Here is a 17,903-nt window from a genome sequence, read left to right as displayed (position 1 = left end):
CACAGGCAAATTTTTTTCATACCTTTGTGACTGGCTTCCATTTATCATGATGCTTCTTTTAAATCTTAGTGCATTATTTATCTAATTATACATGCATTACTGTACTATGATACTATAATGCTTTAGCAAATTGCATTGCAGGTTATCATACCTGCAATTATAGTGATAAAGAAAAGATGTTACACTTGGAAAATTCCTAGGAAAAATGTTAAACTGCATTAAATAACTAAATATGTGAGTCTAATCTGTGGTGGAGTATCTGAGATGACATCTGCAGAAAGCTGCATCTCCAAATGTCAAAAGATATTCATATATAAAAGAATTATAATTTAATTAAAAATAAATATACAGTAAAAGAAAAACTATACATAAATACATTAAGCTAACACATGGAATAAAGATCACATTCCGATATGAAACAATTTTAAATAACACCAATACTGTCCACCATCCTATTTTAAATCAACACAATTAAAACTGCAGGGAAATTATACTGCTTCAATCTATTTTATAAACTGTTTTAATGATATAAAACATATTTTAAGGCACATACAGGTAATATCATCCATATCTAAGGACACTACAGTTATTAGATTAATATTACCATATTTAATAAGCATCAAAGCCAGGACTAAACATCAAATTTTGTTAAGTTTTTTATATTTTTTAGATTTTCCTCTCCAGTAAGGGAGAAATTTTACATTATGCCCAATGATAACTCAAGAAAGAAAGCTAAGCCAGTTTTAAGCCTCTCCCTGCTTCCTTTCTCTCTCTCTCCCCTCCTTTCAAATTCAAATTCAAAGTTTATTCTCTATAAGGATTACAATGCTGAGTTTACAGAAATTTGGTTATTGTGTGGTTTACATGTAGTAAAATAATGATTACAGAGTGTACCACTAGAACGCTTAGCATGGCTAGGCATTTCGGGCAGACTTAGTTTTATTCTTAACCCTTTGACTGTTTCAGGGCCCTGTCTGAAACTGTCATTCTATGTCGCCAAATATTCGAAAAAAAAAAAAATTATTTTTTCTTATGAAAATGTTAGGAATATTTTTACTAGTGTTTTAAGCCTAAAAAAAATTTTTTGCCATCAGTACTTACCGAGATATAGAGCCGCAAAGTTTGCAGAAATCGACGTGCGTATGGCAACAGCGGCGACTGCCGCCCGCCCGGTATTCTTTTATTTACTCTAATTCAAAGGTTTCTTGCATTTTTCAATATTTTTCTTTTCCAGGTAACTTATGTGGCTTGTGAGACCAATGTAAGGTGCATTGTTCAAATATACACTCATTATTTACAACACAATAACAGAACAAACTTTATCACTATTAGTTTGTGTATACACTTTGTTTACACAAACAAACAATACAAAACAATGTTTATTACTATTGTTCCATAATATATATACATATGTACAGTCACTAACCATGTTCCTAGAACTGCTGCAGCTTGTGGAACTCTTTGAAACATGGGTATATGCAGAGGGGCACTTCACACTCCTCACACATAAAACGAGTGTCTCTGCGTGTTTGTGGGCGTTTTGTGGTATGCATACATACATAACACCTCTTCTGAGCATTTTTCTTGGCAGTAGTAGGAGGCAGTTGTATGGGGTAGTGATCACCAGGCCTCAAACGAGATGACGTCTGTGGGCGCTGGTCTATTGCAGGAGTTGCTCCTTTGTACTTTGCAATTATTTGTCTGATTACTGACAGGCAAAATTCACCATATTTTGGTGTTTTGTTGGTCTTCAACTTGTATATGTTATAAGCATTTAGCATAGAGATATCAACAAGATGGAAAAAAAGTTTGATATACCACTTATAACTCTTGCGTACACAGTCTGCAAACCCAATCTGCATGTCACATTTGTCCACTAAGCGCATATTGAGGTTGTAGTCCATGACAGCTGCAGGCTTTAGAATGGGTTCATTGGTCTCTCTGTTGTCCCTGCCACTGGGTACCATTTCGTTTGTGTGAACTGATGTCAACAATGTGACATCACGTTTGTCATGCCACCGAAATGCCATGATGTCATTGGCAGCAAAGGCTTGCACCTCACCTCTGCGAGTGCCAGCGTTGAACCTTGGCATATGTTTGCGATTACCACGCACTGTGCCACACACGTCTGTCAAGTTCACTCGCAAGAAATCACTGAGTAAGGGGCTTGTGTACCAGTTATCAGTAAATAACATATGCCCCTTACCAAGATATGGTTCCATCATTGTTCGAACCACATCACCAGAGATACCCAATAACTTCATGGTATCTCTCAAAGTATTACTGCCAGTGTACACAATAATATCTAAAACAAGACCACTTCTGCAATCACACAGTACAAATAGCTTTATACCAAAGCGTTTCCTCTTGCTTGGTATATATTGCTTGAATGAGAGTCTTCCTTTGAATAAAATCAAGGACTCATCAATAACAAGCTTCCTGAAGGGATAAAAATACATGCAGCACTTTTGTTTCAGGTACATAAACACATTTCTTATCTTATATAACCTGTCGCTTCTGTCAGGCCTGGTTTTGTCTGAAAAGTGTAACATACGCAACAGTATCAGGAAACGATTGACACCTATAATGTCACTAAAACCTGGAGTTGAAATCAGGCGATCTGTTGTCCAGTATGTGGTGACAGTGTGCTTATACACATGTGGCATAAGCATTATTGTGGCAAAAAACAGGTACATCTCTGCCACAGTTGTCTCCTTCCACTTGTGTAGCCGTGATTTTGGTGAGAGAATTGTATTTGCCATGGTGTATTCACAGTATGTGTTGGTTTCCCTGACAATGATGTCCATCAGGGGTTCATCGAAGAATAACTCAAAGCAGTCCAGTTCACTGGCATTGTTCCCAAGTGGACAAGATGGCTTTATTCCACTTTGTGTTTCATCAAAGTCATGGGGACTGGGAACAAACTCGTCACCGTCCTGCCAATCCCAGATGCGGTCTGCTGGTGGGGTCTGGATATTGTACCGTGGTTGTGGCTGTGGTTGTGGCTGTGCAGGTTGTGGTGGTGCAGGTTGTGGCAGTGTGGGGTAGGGTGAGGCTGGTTGTTCTGCTGAGTCAGCCGCGTGGCTAGTAGCGTGGCCCGGTGATGGTGCCACATGGGCCGTGCCACCCTCACTATCACCACCACTGCCTCCTCCCTCACTGTCACCATTCATACCCATCGTTACAATATCATCATCTTCACTATCAGGTCGTGGTGTTGGGCCACGGGATGTGCTCCCAGAGTTTCTCCTTCCCCTTGGAACAACATATGAAACACTACCAGACCGCATGCTACGTCGTACATACTGGCGCTTCACTGGGGAATATTCACTCTCACTGTCACTAGAACTGCTTTCAATGACCTTGAAATCACTATCACTATCACTATCACTATCACTGCTATCATCAGGGTGTTGTACACGACCAAATAGTTTCCTCTTTCGTCCTGGTACAGGCGAAGGTGAATGTGAACAAGCCGGCACAGCACCAGAGGTCGAAGGTTGTGGGTCATCTGGGTTTTCGTCACTATTTACGTTATCCTGGGCACTTTTTTCGGTAACACTCACTTGAAAACCCTTGAATTCACTGTCACTGACATTTTCATCGCTGTTAGAGCTATCACTTGGGAACAAAAGACCTCCAATCCGCCGAGGAGTGAGGAACTTCTTACCGAGAGGCATGGTGAAAATGGACTGACAACATGGCGTTCCCACAATGCACCGCTAGGTCCGAGATTTTTTTCACAGGGTGCACACCGACCACTGAGACCCATTCTCTCCCGTGTAGGCCTACCAGGCCTTTGGCGCGCGATTTGAAGCCGCTAGAATTTGTGCGTATAAATACGTCAGAAACATTGGCTCGTAAGACGTATTTATACGTCGGAAACAGTCAAAGGGTTAATTGTAAAATATTACAAATTATGAGGTAAGTTGGTATTATGGCTAAGTGACTAAATACTAGTTTGTGAGTTTAGCAATGTGAATGCTTTTGTTTTGGCACAGCACATAGTTTCAGTATTGGAGTATCACAGGATTCATTATTTTAAGATTGAGATTGATATTTCTGTTTATGGTCAAATGGGTGAGTGAGTGTAAGTGTGAACCACCAGGTGGTATTTGTGTAGTTAGTTGACGGGGTGTATCAGGGAGATAAGATGTTTTCTAATGGTAGTTTTGAAGGTGATGAATGTGTCTGCAGTTCTAGAGTTCTCAGGTAGGGTATTCCAGATTTTAGGGCCTTTGACATACATTGAATTTTTGTAAAGGTTTAGTCGGACACGGGGAATGTCGTAGAGATGTTTGTGTCTGGTGTTATGCCTGTGGGTTCTGTCACAACTATCAAGAAAGCATTTTAGGTCAAGGTTGATATTAGAGTTTAAGGCCCTGTAGATGTAGATTGCACAGTAGTAAGTGTGGATGTACTGAACAGGGAGTAAGTTTAGGTCTATAAAGAGTGGGGGGGGGGTGTTGCCAGGGATGGGATTTAGTGATTATTCTTACTGCAGCTTTTTGTTGGGTTATTATTGGCTTTAGGTGTGTTGCTGCAGTTGATCCCCAAGCACAAATAGCATAGGTGAGGTATGGATAAATAAGTGAGTGGTATAGTGTGAGAAGGGCATTTTGCGGCACGTAGTATCGTATCTTGGAGAGGATCCCAACCGTTTTGGATACTTTTTTGGTTATATGCTGGATATGGGTGCTGAAATTCAGGTTGTTGTCAAGGTATAAGCCTAGGAATTTGCCCCCATTATTTCTGGTAATTAGAGTGTTGTCAATCTTAATGTTAATTTGTGCATCTCCTACTCTGCTACCAAACATAATATAGTAGGCTTTGTCAGTGTTAAGTGTAAGTTTATTGGCTGTCATCCAAGTCGATATTTTGATCAGCTCCTCATTCACAATGGTGTTGAGGGTGGCAAGATTAGGGTGAGAGATGACATAAGTCGTGTCGTCAGCAAAGAGAATGAATGGGTTTCAGGTGTTGGGATACGTTTGGAAGGTCATTGATGTATATGAGGAAGAGCAGGGGACCAAGGACACTTCCCTGCGGAACTCCAGTATCAAGTGGCCGTGTTGCTAATGCTGTGTCTTTAATGGTGACATACTGATACCTATTAGTAATGTAAGATTTGAAATAAGCAAGCGCATGGCCTCTTATACCGTAATGATCAAGTTTGTGGAGTAGGATGTCGTGGTCTACTGTGTCAAAAGCTTTTCTTAGGTCAATAAAAATTCCTAGTGGATATTCCTTATTTTCCAATGCTGTGTAAAGCAGATCTAGCATTTTTATGATTGCATCATTAGTGCTTTTATTTTTCCTGAATCCAAATTGGCAGGGGTTGAGTATGTTTTGAGCCGTTATAAATGAATACAGTCTCCTGTGCACGAGTTTCTCAAAGATTTTGGATAGCAATGGTAAGTTAGATATTGGCCTATAGTTGTTTAAGTCTGTAGGGTCACCACCTTTATGTATTGGTGTAACCCTTGCCATCTTGAGTAGTTTCGGGAAGGTGCTAGTCTCTAGTGACTTGTTAAAAAGTAATGAAATAGCATGCGAAAGGACATGGGCTGCTCGCTTGTACAGTAATGGTGGGACATGAGACAGATTCCCTGACTTCCGTGGGCTCAGTTGGTGCAAGATAGAAGGAATTTGGGAAATTCCCATCTAGGTAGTCCCCAGCATGGGCATTGGTATGTGGGATTTTACTGGCGAGATTAGATCCTATGGTTGAGAAGTTGTTTATCTTGTTAGCTGTGTCAGTGGGATGTAGTGGTGTTTCATTAGGTTTAGTTAGGACAATATTCTTGGTTTTTCTCAGTTTGTGGGTCCCTAGAATCTGAGAGAGTGTTTTCCAGGTCTTTTTTATATCTCCTCTAGTGTCTGTGAATCTACTGGAGTAGTATAGTTGTTTGGCTTTCTTTATTACTTTGGTGAGAGCTGATGAATAGTGTTTAAGAATATCTTTGTGTATTAAGCCCTGTCTATATTGCTTTTCATATTGGTGTTTCTTGTCAATGGATTTCAGAATGGTGCTGGTTAGCCATGGGCAGCCAAGCCGTTTGTTTGTGATCTGTTTTGTTTTTATAGGACAATGTTTGTTGTATAGTCTAAGTAATTTATTAATAAAATGTCTGTCCAGTCATCAATACCATTGGCCTTGGAGAATTCTGTAGGCCAGTCAACAGTCTCTAGGTCAGCTGTGAACTTCCTTACTGAGGCCTCGTCATGGAGTTTAAATGAGACTTTGTTGTATTCAAGTGGTGGTTTACTAATGTTTGTCAGGAGGAAGGTAGGGTAGTGGTCTGTAGTGCTATCTGTGATTATCCCTGATTTAAGGGGGGCTAGTATATTGGTCCATATGTGGTCTATTATGGTTGCACTTGTCTCAGTGAGCCTGGTTGGTTTAGTTATTGTTGGTATGAGAAGTGTGTTGTTCATATTGTTGATGAAATCAGTTACAGGCTGATCATCTAGTAAGCCAAGGTTGATGTTGAAGTCTCCAGCTAAGAGAAGGTGGTGCTTATTAATTTGTCTGTTTGTTATTAGTGACTTTAATTTCTCACTGAAATTTGGGATGTTTGTGTGAGGTATCCGGTAAACGGCACCAATTGTTGTAGGAGTCTTAAGGTTTTTTACAGTAAAATTAGCAAAAATGTATTCCCCATATTCATCACTAAAGCAAGTGGTGCTAATACAAGATAATTGGTTAGAGTAATAGATTGCAATACCATCCCCAACTTGGTTTGGTTTGCAGTTGTGAATTGCTGTGTATCCTGGTAGAGGGTAGATATCTATTGTGTCCTGCTTAAGCCAGGTCTCAGTAAGAATAATGCAGGAGAAGGGTGTCTTTAGTGATTCAAGGAGTGCTAGGTGGTCATCATAGTGTTTGCTTAAGGACCTGATGTTGTAGTTAAGTACTGATAGACTTTTAGCATTGTTTAGGATAGTGCTGGCTTGTGATGCTGTGTAATAAAGGCAGTTACTTTCCAATAGGTTTTGATTGGGTGTCAGATTATGGAGGTTTAGATCAGGGTCAACGTGATCAATCATCTTCTAGGTTTAAATTATGGTTATTTATATCCTGAGTTGTGTGTTGTGTTCTAGTACTGATATCTGTGGTGGTAGGAAGTTTGGACAAGTATATAGCTAGAGTATTTTGGTCATGTAGAGTATAGTCACTACTACACATAATGAAGTTGATGTTGTCTATGTGTTGTGCTGGAATGAGCTAAAGTACAACTAGGTATAAGCTAGTAATATAAAAATACAAATTAATAATAGAACAAGACTCTCACTTGTAATCGCACTAAGTCTAATATATTGACTTTTGTGGAGTCTATGTTTTGAGCTAGAATGAGCTATAGTACAATAGGTTTAATCTAATAATATAAAAATACAAATTAAAAATAGCACTAGTCTCTCACTAGTAATTGCACTATGGTCTAATATAGTGAATTTGGTATTGACTATGTATTGAGTTAGAATGAGCTATGGTACAACTGAGTTTAATCTAATAATATAAAAATACAAATTAAAAATAGCACCCGTCTCTCACTAGTAATTGCACTATGGTCTAATATAGTGAATTTGGTATTGACTATGTATTGAGCTAGAAAGAGCTATAGTACAACTAGGTTTAGTCTAATAATATAAAAATACAAATTACAAATAATAATCTTCCTCATTCCTTACCTGTCTGTACAGTATCAACATTTGTACATAAAATTAAACTAATTTCTCACAATTACATTTTGAAACATACAGTGGCTGTCTGGCCAATGATCTGCCTGCATGTTTACCTGGAGAGAGTTCCGGGGGTCAACGCCCCCGCGGCCCGGTCTGTGACCAGGCCTCCTGGTGGATCAGAGCCTGATCAACCAGGCTGTTACTGCTGGCTGCACACAAACCAACGTACGAGCCACAGCCCGGCTGGTCAGGAACCGACTTTAGGTGCTTGTCCAGTGCCAGCTTGAAGACTGCCAGGGGTCTGTTGGTAATCCCCCTTATGTATGCTGGGAGGCAGTTGAACAGTCTCGGGCCCCTGACACTTATTGTATGGTCTCTTAACATGCTAGTGACACCCCTGCTTTTCATTGGGGGGATGTTGCATCGTCTGCCAAGTCTTTTGCTTTTGTAGTGAGTGATTTTCGTGTGCAAGTTCGGTACTAGTCCCTCTAGGATTTTCCAGGTGTATATAATCATGTATCTCTCCCGCCTGCGTTCCAACAAATACAGGTTTAGGAACCTCAAGCGCTCCCAGTAATTGAGGTGTTTTATCTCAGTTATGCGCGCCGTGAAGGTTCTCTGTACATTTTCTAGGTCAGCAATTTCACCTGCCTTGAAAGGTGCTGTTAGTGTGCAGCAATATTTCAGCCTAGATAGAACAAGTGACCTGAAGAGTGTCATCATGGGCTTGGCCTCCCTAGTTTTGAAGGTTCTCATTATCCATCCAGTCATTTTTCTAGCAGATGCGATTGATACAATGTTATGGTCCTTGAAGGTGAGATCCTCTGACATGATCACTCCCAGGTCTTTGACGTTGGTGTTTTGCTCTATTTTGTGGCCAGAATTTGTCTTGTACTCTGATGAAGATTTAATTTCCTAGTGTTTACCATATCTGAGTAATTGAAATTTCTCATCGTCGAACTTCACATTGTTTTCTGCAGCCCACTGAAAGATTTGGTTGATGTCCGCCTGGAGCCTTGCAGTGTCTGCAATGGAGGACACTATCATGCAGATTCGGGTGTCATCTGCAAAGGAAGACACAGTGCTGTGGCTGACATCCTTGTCTATGTCGGATATGAGGATGAGGAACAAGATGGGAGCGAGTACTGTGCCTTGTGGAACAGAGCTTTTCACCGTAGCTGCCTCGGACTTTACTCTGTTGACGACTACTCTCTGTGTTCTGTTAGTGAGGAAATTATAGATCCATCAACCGACTTTTCCTGTTATTCCTTTAGCACGCATTTTGTGCGCTATTACACCATGGTCACACTTGTCGAAGGCTTTTGCAAAGTCTGTATATATTACATCTGCATTCTTTTTGTCTTCTAGTGCATCTAGGACCTTGTCGTAGTGATCCAATAGTTGAGACAGACAGGAGCGACCTGTTCTAAACCCATGTTGCCCTGGGTTGTGTAACTGATGGGTTTCTAGATGGGTGGTGATCTTGCTTCTTAGGACCCTTTCAAAGATTTTTATGATATGGGATGTTAGTGCTATCAGTCTGTAGTTCTTTGCTGTTGCTTTACTGCCCCCTTTGTGGAGTGGGGCTATGTCTGCTGTTTTTAGTAACTGTGGGACGACCCCCGTGTCCATGCTCCCTCTCCATAGGATGGAAAAGGCTCATGATAGGGGCTTCTTGCAGTTCTTGATGAACACAGAGTTCCATGAGTCTGGCCCTGGGGCAGAGTGCATGGGCATGTCATTTATCGCCTGTTCGAAGTCATTTGGCGTCAGGATAACATCAGATAGGCTTGTGTTAACCAAATTCTGTGGCTCTCTCATAAAAAATTAATTTTGATCTTCAACTCTCAGTCTGGTTAGCGGCTTGCTAAAAACTGAGTCATATTGGGACTTGAGTAGCTCACTCATTTCCTTGCTGTCATCTGTGTAGGACCCATCTTGTTTAAGTAGGGGCCCAATACTGGACGTTGCTCTCGACTTTGATTTGGCATAGGAGAAGAAATACTTAGGGTTTCTTTCGATTTCATTTATGGCTTTTAGTTCTTCCCGCGATTCCTGACTCCTATAAGATTCCTTTAGCTTAAGTTCGATGCTTGCTATTTCTCTGACCAGTGTCTCCCTACGCATTTCAGATATATTGACCTCTTTTAGCCGCTCTGTTATTCTTTTCCGTCGCCTGTAAAGGAAGCGCCTGTCTCTTTCTATTTTACATCTACTCCTCCTTTTTCTTAGAGGAATAAGCCTTGTGCATACATCGAGTGCCACCAAGTTAATCTGTTCTAGGCATAAGTTGGGGTCTGTGTTGCTTAGTATATCTTCCCAGCTTATATCGGTTAGGACTTGGTTTACTTGGTCCCACTTTATGTTTTTGTTATTGAAGTTGAATTTGGTGAATGCTCCCTCGTGACTAATCTCATTATGTCGGTCTGGGGCTCCACTCATACATGTCTGAACCTCAATTATGTTGTGATCTGAGTATATTGTTTTTGATATGGTGACATTTCTTATCAGATCATCATTGTTAGTGAAGATGAGGTCTAGTGTATTCTCCAGTCTAGTAGGCTCTATTATTTGATGATGATTTTGTTATAAATAAGAGGGAATTAATGCAGTTATGTTCTATTGATTGCATTAATAAAAAAACACCTGTTTTTGTCAACTTCCTCCAAAATTTGTGTTATCCAAATTTCCACGTTCTTTAGTTTGAATACATGGAAATCAAATGACCACTGTACCCCGGTCAAGTTCAACAATCTGAAGAGTTTTTCAGGTTCCTTCATATAAAATATCCTTTGACTAGTAACAAGCACTAATGGAAAGCCAAAAAGTCAATATGACCTGGTCATGGACCAGTCCAAAGAGGCATTGGTCCTGGAATGCCCTCCCAGTATACTCCAGGTAAGGCTTGGCCTACAATATCTCTAACGTAATAAATAGCAGTCGGACTTCAAATATTTATTTTACAACTACAGTGGAACCTCTACTTACGAGTTCCCCAACGTGCGAGTTTTTCAAGATATGAGCAATTGCTCGATCGATTTTTTGCTTCCAGATGCGAGCAAAATTTCAAGATGAGAGCAGGCCTCAAGGGAGGTTCCTTGATGCTGGTGAGGGGCTCTTGCTCTTGATCTAGGGAATTGGATCTCAGTTCTTTGTTGGACTATCTTATTGAAACTTGGGCAATGTATGATGGAAAGATGCTTCTTAAAGTACACCAAAATTAAAAGAAATCAGACCATAAATAACGGAGTTCACTTCTCAGCAATTAGCCACCTCTTAGCAGTATGTTTTTGTATGGTTTTTATGGTTGTATTCTCGTTTTTTGGGTCTCACTTGATAGAATGGAAGATATATTACAGAAATAGATACGAATTTGATTGGTTTCACGATGAAAAGTACCTTGAAACTGAGCTCAAAGTAGCAGAAATATTCAATTCTTTGGCGACGTTCAAGAGTCAGCGAATGACGTCACTGTCCAATACCTGTCCGACTGGCCATTAAATACGCAGTCGTAAGTAAGCTTATTCAGGCATACACCAATACAGTTACATAGATTATCATACACAGCAGCATATGTGTAGAGAACCTAGGATAACCCAAAAAAGTCAGAGTGACTTATTTCCATTGGGGTCCTTTCAATACCTTATTATTATACTATAATGGGGTGACATTATTTATACAATTATTACAATAATGCAGTAGTCTGCATAACAGTAAATCTTCTATTTTCTGTATGAATAAAAATTCAAAATGGTAAGCAAGAGTACGTATTATTATAAGAATACGTACATACTAATAAACAATAATACGTAATAATAATATGTATATAATATGTAATACTATAATAATATGTATATAATACGTAATACAGTGGACCCCCGCATAACAATCACTTCCGAATGCGACCAATTATGTAAGTGTATTTATGTAAGTGCGTTTGTACGTGTATGTTTGGGGGTCTGAAATGGACTAATCTACTTCACAATATTCCTTATGGGAACAAATTCGGTCAGTACTGGCACCTGAACATACTTCTGGAGTGAAAAAATATCGTTAACCGGGGGTCCACTGTACTATAATAATATGTATATAATACGTAATACTATAATAATATGTATATAATACGTAATACTATAATAATGTGTACATACGTACTATGTATAATAAGTTAGTTTGAGCACGCCACCATAGATGGCAGTGCATATCAAAACAAAAGCTCGGCAGCCCACATATGCTAATGGAGCCTGCATCGCGGATGAAGGAATTCTCGTATTTTCCTTACATTTTGTGCAGTTATTTTGCGAAATTTCTCATTTCTAACCATGGGTCCTAAGAAAGCAAATCCATAGGAGAGTGCTAAGAAGAAAAAGAGGATGATTACCATGGAGTGTAGGAATTAAGTGTATTAAGAGTTACAAAGTGTAACATTAAGAGTGTAGCAATTAAGGAAAAAGGACAAAATGAAATGAACTGACAGCATATGCTGCTGTGCCCAGCATCTTTTCTCCATCTCCAAGGTAAATGCTGTAGTACTACATAATTTCTTTACATTATTATTATTATTGCTGTTTTCCTTGTGAAACTACATAGTGATCCAATGCAGTGTGCATGGGAAGGTATTTAGTCACGACGCTGTGGTGGCCCTTATAGACCCCAACAACCACAATGGCTGCTGTGCTGCTGCTGCTGCACACTACCACTCCTCACATACATAATGACATATTTCATTCATTCTAGTGTATATATCATGTTTCTACATGATTAATATTGTTCATTATGTCATATTAGATGAAGTGTGATAGATAAATAAGCCATAGAGTTGATATTAGGGAAATATTTCAATATTTTGTCGTGCCTGGAATTCCAGTGGAATGGATTAATTCCATTTCAGTTAACTGAAATGAAAAATGACTCAACAAATGAGCAAATCGAGATGCGAGCAAGGTCACGGAACTGATTAAATTCGTAAGTAGAGGTTTCACTGTACCTGTATAACAAAATGAAACAGATGCAGATATTGAAGCCTTACTTAACTTTCTAAGAAGTCAAAGGAAACAATTAAATGGGTCTACAAAATTTCAGTCACCCACAAATTTACCATGCTCATGCTGCACCAATACAATGATCATAACCATGCAGAGGTCATGTGTAAGAACTAACATTTCCAAATCAAGTTCCAATACTCATCCAAGGTACTGTATCTTTAATATAAGCTTTAGTAATGTCCTCTGAAAAAGCAATTTCTGATGGATTAAACACTAAAGGGTAAAGTAAATATCTAGAACAGCTCATATAACAATAATTAGGTGCTAGTAATAAATAATTATTCGTACGTTAAAGGAATTCGTCAAAATCCCTTTAGCAATGGTTAGTGGTTTAACAGTAATGTTCCATATTCCTGTTTAATACATATAAAAGAGGCATTAAAGAGACATCCCTTGAAAGGTGTGCCTGATTACTCTGGCTGTGGTACCCACACTAGGCATCAACCTGGCAGCATTAACTGCCTCATCAATCAGTCTAGTAAGTCTGAGCAGAATTATTGTAGTACTCTACATTCATGAGTAACTGCTAACCCATAGGGGTCATACAGAACCAGGGGAATAAGAAATAATCTGGTTTGGTCCAATAGAGATGGTATCTTTAATTCTTTGGATTAAGAACCTTTCACCAGCATCAAGGCAACTCCTTCCAAAGGATAGAAGCCTAAACAGATTAAGCTATAGCTCTATAAGTCCCCCCTTCCCATAGTAGTGGGCATCAATACCTTAACAGATGACATTACTTAACCTTAAATCTAGATATACAGTATCTGACTAATATCAACAGTTATTTGCTAGCAACAAAATTACTGCTTATGTTACCCTTTTTACTGCTCATACTGCAAGCTCTGAATGACACCACCTGATAGTGCCACACAAAAGAACAATGAAGCAACATTCCTCAGTTCTGTCTTATGCTAATTTCTAGATTTATTCTATAAGACACCAAATTTCATGTCATTCCAATCTGTAGACTCTCATACACTCCCAATACATGAATAATTTAAATGTTTATAAGTGACTTGTAAATACAGCAGAAACATAAAAGCATTAATTTTTGTTGATATTGAATGTGATAAGCATTTAATCACATACATCCGCACAAATACACATTAGCATATTAAATATTAGTAAGAGGGAATTTGATAGGTTCATACGAGCTAGTCCTTGTGCAGCAAGACTCAGGAGCCTGACAAATCAGGCTAGAAATTGAATGGTACCAGGCCCTGTGGGCAATGATTCCTGGAACCAACTCAAATTAAAGCAGAGGTAGGAGTTAACTTTACAACTCACCGGTTTCTCTCATCCTGGGCGCTGTCTACTACATCCTCCACAACATTCTTCAGGAAGCCAAACATGCTGCTGGTTCCTCGTCTGTTTCACCTGATCTTATATTTGTTGTAAAGCTGCTCCTTGCTGGTTAAAACTATATTTGTTTAAACTAGGATATACTGTAATGCTGTAGAGGAAAAAGATATATGTACTATGAAAAACACTTGCAGGCTTTGTAAAGTGATTATAATTTTGCACTTTTTACTTAGTAGTAATTTTCCAATTTGCAATTAGCAATGATTTAGGAGTAACAACATCTGAAGATATTACATTTAAAGACCAACAAATTTACTATCACAACTGAAGTAAAATGATAGGCTGGTTAATAAAAAAATCTTCAAACCAAGAGTTGCCAAGCCAAAAATGACAAACTTGTACTCTCTAGACTGGAATGTTGCTGCATACTAATGGCCACATTTAAGGCAAACAAAATTGCAGGTCTGAAGGATGTACTACTGTACAGTACAGAGAACTTTCATTACCTGTATGAATGAAAACACCTAAAAGTCCCTCAAGCTGTACTCATGGTAATGCAGACAAGATAATTTTTTTCTTTTCTTTAAACAAATTGGCCATATCTCACCGATACAGGGTGACCTAAAGAGAAAATTAAAAGTTTTTCTTTTTAAATTTAGTAATTTATACAGGAGAAGAGGTTACTAGTCCCTTGCTCCTGGCATTTTAGTTGCCTCTTTAAAACACACATGGCTTATGGAAGAATTCTTTTCCACTTCCCCATGGAGATAAGAAATAAAGAAGAAAAAGAACTATGAAAACAGAAGAAAACTCAGATGGGTATGTAAATATATGCGTGTACATAAATGTGTAGTGTGACCTAAGTGGAACTAGAAGCAGCAAGATATACCTGTTAACCCGTGTGTTTATGAGAAAAAAAAAAAAAAAAAGACACCAGCAATCCTACCATCATGTAAAACAATTACAGGTTTCCATTTCACACTTACTTGGCAGGACAGTAGTACCTTCCTGGATGGCTGCTGTCTACCAACCTACCATCATGTAAAACAATTACAGGTTTCCGTTTCACACTCACTTGGCAGGATGGTAGTACCTTCCTGGATGGCTGCTGTCTACCAACCTACTAGTACATATAAAATTATAATCTATACCTGGAAAATACAAAAGGGACTGGTTCTAAATCTGCATACTGAAATGACTCCCTGTAAGAGCAAGAAGCTTAACAAATGGTGCACAGCACCCCTAATGAACAGTAGGGAGTGCAAAAAGTACACCAGCGGATAATGCAATAAGTGTAAAAGGCCCAAGACATTTCGACACCCTTCATATACTGTATCTAAAGGGAATTATCAAATGATCCATAATTGCTCTCAAGAGGGAAGTTTAATACGTCTACAAATTTACAATATGGCCTGGTTTAACCGTATCATATTGTTGCCATATGGACAGGTGAAAACCTCTTAATATAAATAAGTACTGAGTAATAACTATAATTATACAGTGGTAAAACACTAAAGGCATGTTCCTGTGTAAACATTTCTAGCTGGTGAGATGAACCAGTCATCAAAGGAAATATAAATAGCTTCCACAGATGGTGATCACCTGGTGTGATTCATTCATTTCTTTAGGCTTTAAGGCAGGATGTAGAAATATTAATCCCGATATTTTCAACTTGTTATTTTGATTTGTTCTGAAAGTATGGTATTATTATTATTATTATAATAAAAAAGAAGCGCTAAGCCACAAGGGCTATACAGCGGAAAGTATGGTAGCTTTTACTTAAAACCACAATTACAGTTCTCAAAAAACACTTTTTGCATATACATATCTGAAACATGTAATTGCAACACCTGAGTGCTGTACATGTGTCTTATTCATGAACCTGTCGGTATTATGTATATACCTTTTAAGTTAATAATACGTGACTGACACAGTAATACCATGGAATCTTGATACAGAGATTATAACCTATAATGCAAATGCTAAATCTCTGGCTCACGTTATGGGGCTAGCCAACTTCCACTAGTGGACCCGACCACGTGACCACAACTACATCGCTCTAGTTCCTTCACTGACTGTACAACAAGAATGACCATTATCTTCCTTGCATGACAATACAGGGTATCTCTACAATTCAACTGTTAAATCTCTGGTCATCTTGTAGACATGACCTACTTCCGCTCTTGAGCTCACCCACGTGACTGTCTACTGCTGCTGCACTGTCTGGGTTTGCCCCAATTCTTCCATTCCCCATCCCTCACCAAAAGGCTACATTTTCCTTTTTCTGAATTACATTAATAAATTCCTGGTGGGCGAAATATCTCTCAACAGGAATACCCAGAAAAGGTTATGAAGTATACAAAAATAAAAAAAATCCCAGAAACTGGAGACTGACTTGACACACTCAATGAGCACACACAGGGTAATTAGACTTAATTTCACGTCAAATACAGAAACAGCAGCCTGGGTACACACTAGACCTGTACTTGGGGCATGGTGCCAACATTTTCCCCTCAACCCATCGTTTTATTACCTCTCTCTCCCCCTCTCCGGGGAATGTTTTCATGAAGAGACAAACAACTTTTTCCTAAAGGACCAAGAAACATGACAAGCAGCCACCTTCTCGTGTTAAGTTCTGAGTACTTTGTGTGGCTAAGTAGACATTGTCATTCAAAACAGATGAGAGCTGCTCGCAGCATTATGTATTGTCATATGCATATATGGGATAAAATCTAATTGAATTCCATTCCAGAAGCTTGGTATCATTCCTACCTCACCAGGACATACAAAAAACGAGCATCCAAAACTGAATAGTGAGTGAAAAGGCCTTCCTAGTACGTGCTGTTCAATTTTTGATGCATTTTTGTTGTATTTACAAAAAAAAATCGTAATATATATATTGAAGAGTTTTATAAGAGATGACTGTTGAATACTACTACTAATAATAATAAATAGTTATTGTGGATCTGGCATGAATAATTTATTATAATAAACAATTCATGAGAGGTTTATATACGTATTTTTAAAGTTTCAAAAAATCATAACGCTATCATGGCTAGGGTGGCGGCGGCAAATGCAGCAGCGCCACACCCATTCTTGCACTCATTATTTCTTTACCACTCCTTCCTCTTCGTTAACCTGCCCCTCCTCATTTTCCTCTAGTCTCTAACCTTTCCTCTTAGCCCCTCACCTTACTAAAATCCCTGCCCCCACCTCCCACTCTTCGTTCCCCTCCTCTAGTCACCTACTTTAACTAACCTCTATCAGTCATAATTACTCTCCACATCCCCTCTTCTTTTCCTTCTCTCACCCTTAGTCCCTCATCAATTCGTCACCCCTAGTTATCTACCTTCACAACCCCTTTTCTCTTTACATATTTCTTTCCCCTTTTAACTCAGTCCTTTCTCTATCAGTTTTTTCACACTTATATCCCTTCTATTAAGGCACATTCGATCCAAGGCATGGAAAGATAGGTCAGAATCTTTTTATAAAGTTCCCCACCGACATCAAGGAACCCCTTGATGACAGTAGCTACCTGAAGTCTACCTGGAGGGTATTCCGGGGATCAATGATCGCGCGGCCCGGCCCATGACCAGGCCTCCCGGTGGATCAGGGCCTGATCAACCAGGCTGTTACTGCTGGCCGCACGCAATCCAACGTGCGAACCACAGCCCGGTTGATCCCGCACCGACTTTAGGTATCTGTTCAGCTCCCTCTTGAAGGCAGCCAGGGGTCTATTGGTAATTCCTCTTATGTATGGTGGGATCCGCACAAACAAGGTTAATAACAAACTCAGTATAACTTAATAAAGCTAACTTTGGAGCGTTGTCTAATTTACACTTTATTCTTCTATAAATAAATAAATCT

General features: G+C 39.1%; 1 protein-coding gene across 24 annotated transcripts in view; it reads right to left on the bottom strand.

Moving 5' to 3' along the window:
• LOC128703620 (calpain clp-1) overlaps positions 1–17,903 on the bottom strand; it is a 248,795-nt gene that overhangs the window by 187,999 nt on the left and 42,893 nt on the right. For all 24 annotated transcript variants that reach the window (XM_070101147.1, XM_070101144.1, XM_070101146.1 and 21 more), the window contains exon 2: positions 14,022–14,187. In XM_070101147.1, the coding sequence (XP_069957248.1) occupies positions 14,022–14,086 (65 nt within the window). In that variant the 5' untranslated portion in view covers positions 14,087–14,187. The remainder of the gene's footprint in view (positions 1–14,021; positions 14,188–17,903) is intronic.

This window comes from Cherax quadricarinatus, chromosome 76 (genome assembly GCF_038502225.1).
Source record: "Cherax quadricarinatus isolate ZL_2023a chromosome 76, ASM3850222v1, whole genome shotgun sequence".
NCBI classification, from domain to species: domain Eukaryota; kingdom Metazoa; phylum Arthropoda; class Malacostraca; order Decapoda; family Parastacidae; genus Cherax; species Cherax quadricarinatus.
Note: the sequence above shows the minus strand (reverse complement) of the source record. Positions and strands in the feature narration are given on the sequence as shown.